The sequence below is a fragment of the Hemibagrus wyckioides genome, linkage group LG23 (genome assembly GCF_019097595.1).
Source record: "Hemibagrus wyckioides isolate EC202008001 linkage group LG23, SWU_Hwy_1.0, whole genome shotgun sequence".
NCBI classification, from domain to species: Eukaryota; Metazoa; Chordata; class Actinopteri; order Siluriformes; family Bagridae; genus Hemibagrus; species Hemibagrus wyckioides.
The window spans coordinates 18,888,743-18,897,217 of record NC_080732.1 but is presented as its reverse complement, the minus strand read 5'-3'; the positions used below and the strand labels follow the sequence as shown (position 1 = coordinate 18,897,217).

The window sequence follows — 8,475 nt, the reverse complement described above, 5'->3', positions numbered from 1 at the left end:
CCTAATTAAACCCCCTTGTCTTTATTAGGCTTTTGTTGTGTGCAGTCCATTGTTGTTGGTGGTGTGTGTGTGTGTGTGTGTGTGTGTGTGTGTCTGTGTGTGTGTCTGTGTGTGTGTGTGTGGTTCTTGCTTCACATCTTGCTTCACAATCTTAGTTCTTCTTTATGATTTTTGTTTTCATGTTCTTTCTTCTTTCTGTTTCATTTGTTTTTTCTTTTCTTTTAATAAAACCACCTGCATCTGCACCTGCATCCACCTCCACCTCTCTCACACACACACACACACACACACAGAGAGAGTAAAGAATAAAACACACGAGCAGAGTTACTCTGATTAACCTAATGATGATTAAAATTCACAAACCTCCATCCTAAAGTATTATATTCCTCGTATCACACCACAGTGACGTGAAACTGGTTGCCTTCTCACGTGCGAAAAAAGTGACACGGTAAAAAAGAACCCTCTGTTCATTGTTACGTTTCTAGTGAAACGAGTTCTCACTGACGTTATAGCAGCTATAAACCATCGTTCCCTCCAGAGCCTCTCTTTGTTTCTGTGTCACGGAGTTAAACAAGACGTAAGAAGTTTGTCATGTTACTGAGAAACCAGTGAAAGTGGAAACTCCTCTGTCCTGAAGATGTCAGGAAGCTTGCAGTGTTTCAAAGCACTGACACTGGAGACTCCTTACATCCTTACATTAGCTTTAGTCGTAGTCACTGTATCAGCAATTATATGATTTTCTATCTGTTTATTAGTCTTTAATGTTCACGTGAGGCTTCTGCCGTACGAGAACAGAACGTACCCTGGAGCGTGATGTTTTAAGACAGCGTGGTTTAATTGAAATCGTGAACGTCTTTTAGTCATTAATACATCAAAGCTTCATATGAACACTGATCAGATCAAGTATTTGATTTCTCTCACTGTGTTTCAGATTAATGCTGAAGATGAATTCAGAACAGATCTAGGAAAGAGTCACGAATCTAGACCCGGGATTAGTCACATACTTGTGGAAACTTTCTGGCAGTACAACAGACATATGATGACCTCAGATCAGTGACATGATGTGTTTTATTGGACGTGTCCGAGCTACACCAAACATGGATAGCGTGGCTAAATCTGCATCATGTTATGCTAACTCTGAACATGTAGCCAGCTACACTGTACAGTATATTCCTGGCCAGTTCCATTAGCATGGCAGGATGCAGAGATTATTAATATTCTGTATTTAAATAACAGTAAACCAAGAGTTAGTCAAGACCACAGGACTTATTTTGCTTCAGTTATGGCTGTTTAGCCAGGACAGAGTAAACAACACTGGGTCTGTCTTTAACCTCCTTTGCAGCGCCATCTTGTGGAAGGCCTGTGACATGCACTTGGTCCCTGCTGTAAAAGAAAAATGAAACAACGTAAGGCATAACTAATCCACTAACTCTATTACGATTAGACTCGTATTCCTGCCATTTATTAGTTTAGGATAAAAATCCGACCTTGCTGTACGAGAGAAATGCACAGTGACGTATTTGACTTTCCCGCCGGCGCGGTTTTCCTCATCCGCCTCAGTTTTCTCCACAGCTTCCTTAAGGGGTACAATGGAAGGATGAATGTTGTCATGAATGTCCTCTGGTTCCTCCTACCACAAACATCACATCTTTATTCGAGCTTAAACTTTTAATCAGGGTCAGTTTATGGTTTTTTGTTTGTTTGTTTTCCTCAAAATTGCCTCTCAATCCCTTATATTCTTATATAAGAGCTGCTTGTCTAACGTTCATTCACTCAGAAATGTGTTCTCATTCATCACTTCTCGTGATTGTGGTTGATATTTTGGTTGATTTTGTGGTTGATATTCCTATAGTCTTGGAATATTAAAAAAGTAAGTCTATCAGCAACAACAACAACAACAACAACACTAGGTAACTCACCGGAATGTCGGCCATCTTTGAGCTCCGGGGCTGAAAAGTTGGTTGAGGACACTCATAAAAAAGTGTGTCCACTTCCATCGGGGATCCAAGCTACAGACAGACGACATGCTAAAGTTAGATCGTGACGCACGAACAGTCTCTAAAAGAAAACAGAATATCAGATCGTTTAAGATGATAAGATGATATCATGAAAAGACCTGCTTGTCTATTTCCAGCACTTCACTGTCCACTCTGTGCATGTTCTTACTGCGGGAGAAATATTACAGATTAGTATCATCATAATAATCTTTATTATATAGTAAAATATTTCATACAGTGAAATGCATATCAGAAGGCTTTAAAAAGACAAAATTAAATAAATAAATAAATGTAAAAATGTAATTTAAAAATGAGAATTTAATTGTAATTTAAATTGTAAAATGATAGGAGAAATAATCTATAAATTTAGAAATTTATAAAATTAAAATTAAAAATTAGAAATTTTATAATAATAAAATATTATTATTAATTAAATAATTAGATTATTAGATTAAATGGAATTGAAACTTTGGAGGGGAAAGAAGAAAAAAAGTATATTTGACAAAAAAATAAATGAATAAATAAAAATGTAATAAAAAATAGAATTTTATTGTAATTTAAATTGTAAAATGATGGGAGAATAATAAACTAAAAAGAAAAAATTAATTAAGATAAAATAATAAGTAATAATGAGTTGATTAAAGCATGGAATTGAAGCTTTAGGGGGGGTGGAAAGAAGAAAAAAATATATTAGAGTTAAAATATCTAATATATAACTTTACCTCTGAATGTTAAATAAACGTTGGCTAATATATAATAAAGTCAAATATATAATAATGACCTGATCATGACGGCGACAGTCAGAGTAATGAGTGCTACAGAAACACCGACTGCAGAAGCCAGAGCGATGACCTTCAGCCGACCTGTCCATCAAACACAAAACATTTCATTTCATTAAAACTCTGTGTTCTGTAGCTAACTCGAACCTTTAGTTCAGGAGTTTCATCTCTCATGCAGGTCTCACTGTGACACCAAACATCTCACTGTGACACCAAACATCTCACTGTGACACCAAACATCTCACTGTGACACCAAACATCTCACTGTGACACCAAACATCTCACTGTGACACCAAACATCTCACTGTGACACCAAACATCTCACTGAAACCATTTTGTCTTCTTCTTCTTTCACTCGATCTTTTTCATCCACCCGTGCTTACACTTTACACAGACATTAGGACTTGAACCCACATGACTGAACTGAGAAGCTCTGGGTTCTGCTTTGAGATAAACGGAAGCAGACGTGACATCACACTCATCTGACTGTGGAAAGGGAAGAGAAATGCAGTCACATGACATCTCGTACCCAAAAGTTGAAGTGCTCATGGAAACGCGTTAGGGTTCATTTCAGGTTACGATGATGAAACTCCATGATCTAAAACCAGAACATTGATGTTGAAGTGCACAAACCTCGCACCCTGATGGTGAGGACCGGAGAGCTGTGCACGCCGATGCGGTTGCGAGCCTCGCAGTAGTACTGGCCGCTGGCTCCGGTGCTGACCTCAGCGATAGTGTAGCTTTGGCCCGATCGCGTTTCCCAGGCATCAGCGCCATTGATCCGGTGCCAGGTGTAGTTCTCCACCGCCGGGTTCGCTTGACTGCTGCAGGTCAGGGTCAAGGAACCGCCGGCCTCGATCACGCTGGATGGACGAGCCAAAACTGAGGTGTTCTTCGGGGCATCTGAAAGACGGAGAACAAAACTCAAGAGGACAAAACACAAAGCGTAAGAAAGGATGTGAGAGAGAAGTCAGGGTTGGCAGGAGCGAGAGATTGATTGATTGGTGTTTCAAGGACTACTAAAGGCAGCAGTGTGACGATCTTTATTTCACTCAGAAACTTGATCCGGATTAGATGAGCATGACTTTCCTACATCAAGTCACAGCTACGTTATAGAATATATATCTCTCAGTGAATCCGTCTCTCAACACCATGACGTGATTAAAGCTGCTGTTTGTATTTTTTTCACTATTTCTAATAATCAACAAGCAAAACATAAAACTAGGATTCAGAAAGTTGCCTTGTAAAGAATTTCACTTGTTTGTTCACACATCTAAAGATGTTCACAGACATCTTTAGATATTTTTCCGGCCCTGAAATTAGCTCCGCCCCAATTCTCTGCTAATTATATGCAGTTCACTTTACAGCCAGCAGATGGCTCCACATTGACATTAAGTGTGCACTTACACAGCACTGACAGGGTGACCGGTGGAGACGATCCCATTCCCAAAACGTTCCAGACGGTGCAGGAATACTGCCCGGCATGCTGTGAGCGCACGCTGGTGAAGCTGAGGTTCTGGGAGGAACCTTTGGCCCAGGGTTGACCTCCAATGACCTTGTACCAGGTGTATCTCTTCACTGGTGGGTTAGCATTGCTGAGGCAAGTCAGGTTGACCGCATGGCCCTCCATCACCTCACCTTTGGTGCTGATTAGGACCTTTGTGTTCTTGGGAGAATCTGCAACCGTAACAAGGTGGAGCAGTAAATAAACACATGGTTTCAGTAACTCAGTCACTCGGAACATGTTTCCGGGATTAAGTTGTAAATTTCTTCATGTAAACTTTAACCTTGTGGTCTTGATGTAGAGAAGTGAGCCAGTGGAACGTGATGTTCTGCCAAAAATACGACTATTACACAAGAACCAGTGACCTAATATTGTCTTTCTGTGGTTGAGGCACTGACTCAGAGGCGAGACAGACAGAAGAACAGAACGCTAATAAGTGTCAAGGTTCAGACATCCGAGGCGTGAATGACTGTTTCATCTTTTTTTTATAGCATCCCTAAGGGTTCTTCAGTTTGTTCTTCTAGATCCCTGATTCTCAAACTGAGGTCAGGGAACCAAGTGGCTCTAAGAAACAGCCAAACTTTAATGAAAAACATTTAAATGATGATTATAACAGGGGCTCCAAAAATCTCTTTTTATGGGAACACTAATTCACATTTCTAAGACTCTAGAGCCCTTAACTATCTCAAGAACCTTTAAAGAACCCTAAAGGAACCAAACAAGGTCCACAGATTCGATTTTCAAAAACGTCTGAGGTTAACAAAGAACTAAAAAAAAAAAAAAGATTTGATTTAGCACCATAAACTTTTCTTTGTTCCTCTGGAAAAACTCTGACCAGAACCTTTCCAGAAAGATCTCTCAGAACCCCTGAAGTGTTAGTGTACGCTCTTACAGGTAATGTTGAGCAGAACGGGTCTAGAGCGGTCAGTGCCGATGGAGTTACGGGCCACGCAGAAGTACTCTCCGTGGTCTCTGTAGTCCAGACTCCAGAGCTGAAGCTCGGGTTTGAAGCTGTCAGGAACGCTGCCGCTCTCGCCCTCTCTGTACCAGGCGAAGCTCTCCACCTCTGGAGCGCCTTCACTGCGGCACGTCAGAGTCACCGAGTCACCTTCAGTCACCGGACCCTGCGTACTCAACAGCACCGTGGTGTGACGAGGAGCGTCTGAAACAGCAGGACAGGACACTCAGGAACCTTCACCACTTTTACAGCCTTCTGCTTCTGCTTTAAAGACTTTCTATAAGCTAAAAAAGGGACAGATTCGAGTCGCTCTACTACACGATGGAGATTATTACTGGGCCTGAAAATCTGCTAGAATTATTACAAAACAGACAGATAGATAGATAGATAGACAGACAGACAGACAGACAGACAGACAGACAGATAGATAGATAGATAGATAGATAGATAGATAGATAGATAGATAGATAGATAGATAGATAGATAGATAGATAGATAGATAGATAGATAGACGGACAGACACACAGACAGATACATAGACAGACAGACAGACAGATAGATAGATAGATAGATAGATAGATAGATAGATAGATAGATAGATAGATAGATAGATAGATAGATAGATAGATAGACGGACAGACACACAGACAGATACATAGACAGACAGATAGATAGATAGATAGATAGATAGATAGATAGATAGATAGATAGATAGATAGATAGATAGATAGATAGATAGATAGATAGATAGATAGAGGTTTAAGTGTCAGAGCTCTTCTCCTCACGTCCCACAGCGAGGTTGATGCTGGTAGACTGGACGTTCTGTGGTGGAACCGGTCTGCAGTAGTAGGTTCCTTCATGCTGGTTGTTAAAGTTGTAGATGGGAGACGCTCTCTCTGCGTAGCCCAGGTTCACACCGTTCCTGTAGAGAGAGAAGGTCTTCCCTGCAGACGCACAGCCTCGAGCTACACAGCTCACAAACACCGTCTCCCCCGACGCAAACATGTTAGAGACCCGAGCTGGATGAACCTGAACCTGGAGCTCTGTGAGAACACACACACACACACCACGGAGCTGTCACATGCTTTCTGATTGGACAGGACTGAAGGTGTTGATTCATTTTCACATCACAGGTTTATATTAATAAAAATACAATTGAATGTGTTATGGTTTCTATGGTAACGGCTCGTTTATAGGGACGTTCCAACTACACTGAAGGTTTCTGTAAGGAGATACGTATGGAAGGAGTCTCCAGTGTCAGAGGTAAAGCACAGAGGAGTTTACGCTTCCATGATGCAGTGCCCCTGGGGGAGGTTTGGGGCCTTGCTCAAGGGCCCAAAGGTGGTAGCTTGAGTCTTAACCATTTGAGCTACCACCACCACCCCAATACAATCTCATCCAGAGTTCTTCTCCGGTTCTTCAGCTCTCGTAGATGTTCTCTGTAAAAACACTGACCCTGGAGACTCCTTTCATTAACAGACAGCTTCACTGCATCATCAGAGCTGCTGTTGGGTCAGATTCATCAACAGCTTCTGACCAATCTTCATGCAGTGGAAAAATGAGGTGAAGTACCTGTTACTGAAAGATTGATAGAGTCCGGTGACGTCCATCTCCCCTGCTGGTGGTCCGTCTCGAACCTGAAGTGATACTGACCGCCGTCGCTGGGCTTGATGTTGCTGATCTGCAGACTGCACCTCTTGTGACCGCCCACGTACTTCACCCTGTCCATGTAGGACGGACTGACCAAGTTGGTGTTGGAGTGGAAGGCGAAATCCCGCTTACCGTCGGCCGTGATGTGGAACCACATGACCCTTGTGGCGCTGTAGGGTGACGGGTAGTCGTAACGGCACGGCAGGATGATGGTGGTCCCGGCCCAGGTGCAGATCTCCGTCCTGGAGAAGCTCACTGTCCATCTGCTGCCCCACGATCCTGAAAGGATGAAGGACTGCGTGTCATCTCAATCCAGAAACTAATTACAGATGCTATAAAAATACCCCGCACCTGCAAGGACACCTGGGTAACTTTACACGTAAAGCTCAGGCTAGGTTAAAAGACAGAATTACCGGGCAGAGTGACGGAGACGATGGTCAGCACCCTCACGAGCGTCCACATCTCAGAGCTGAGGAAGAAGAAGGAGAGCAGAATGTCCGTGAAGATATTTCATCCTAGGAACAGGACCTGAGTTAATTAATCTAACAAACACACACACACACACACTCACTAACACACACACACTCACACACACACACACACTCACACACACACACACTCACACACACACTCACTAACACACACACACACACACTCACTCACTCCGAGGGCCATCAGGAGACGAAGAGCTGATGGAAGATGGTGATGGACGACTATAAATGTAGGAGAAGGAAGGAAGTGCGAGTAAGGGAAAGGTGACAGCAGACTGGCCGTTCCTCCATCTCTTCCTCCGTCTCTCTCTCTCTCTCTCTCTCTCTCTGTGTCTTCAGTGAAACTCGACTCTCCCTCGTGTGCAGAGGGCAGCAGTACCCAGCTGCTTCACCTGCACTGATCAATGATTTTTGATTTTTTTAAAAAAAAGAAATCACACACACACACACACACACACACACACACCTTGCAGAAGAGTCACATGATCATATAATTCATGAAATTTAGACGGTTTGTTTCACAAAATTGTTCATGATATTTTCACAATTTGTTGATTTTTTTTCCTTGTTTTTGACATTTTCTTCATTGATTCTTCACACGATTTTCTTCATGATTCATTAATTGTTGATCTTCTTCTATTGCTGTTGTTGTTTTTGTTGTTGTTCTTCTATTGTTGTTGTTGATCTTCTTCTTCTTCTTCTATTGTTGTTGTTGATCTTCTTCTTCTTCTTCTATTGTTGTTGTTGTTCTTCTTCTTCTGATATGATATACAATTTTCACCTGTTTCCATTTTCATTTTTTTATGATTCATGATTATTATTTTCACACAAGATGATTCCTCCAAATGATGACTTTATTATAATGTGATTCTTATGTAATAAATTTGGATATAATATTTATATGTGTAATTTTTCCACATTTATTCATTTTAGCGTGTTTATTATGGTGAAACCTTTCATTCCTGCAACTTATTATTGTGTATTTTTTTTTCTTCATTTCAGCAGATGCAGTTTATTACTGTGTTTATTGCACTGTGTCTCTGAGATCTAAAGATAATTTCATCATTAGTGTTTTTTATTTTTTTTCCTGAAAACT

At 41.4% G+C, this 8,475-nt stretch overlaps 1 protein-coding gene across 1 annotated transcript; it reads right to left on the bottom strand.

The window, feature by feature from the left end:
- Positions 1–515: 515 nt before the first annotated feature.
- On the bottom strand, positions 516–7,700 carry si:dkey-33i11.1 (B-cell receptor CD22). The gene is made up of 12 exons (XM_058376544.1): positions 7,548–7,700; positions 7,302–7,357; positions 6,811–7,167; positions 6,024–6,281; positions 5,173–5,442; positions 4,184–4,453; positions 3,410–3,679; positions 2,779–2,860; positions 2,117–2,165; positions 1,920–2,009; positions 1,488–1,630; positions 516–1,383 (listed from the first exon to the last, which is right to left on the bottom strand). The coding sequence occupies exons 2-12, from the start codon at positions 7,348–7,350 to the stop codon at positions 1,281–1,283; spliced, it is 1,941 nt and encodes a 646-aa protein (XP_058232527.1). The 5' UTR covers positions 7,351–7,357; positions 7,548–7,700; the 3' UTR covers positions 516–1,280.
- Positions 7,701–8,475: the final 775 nt, after the last annotated feature.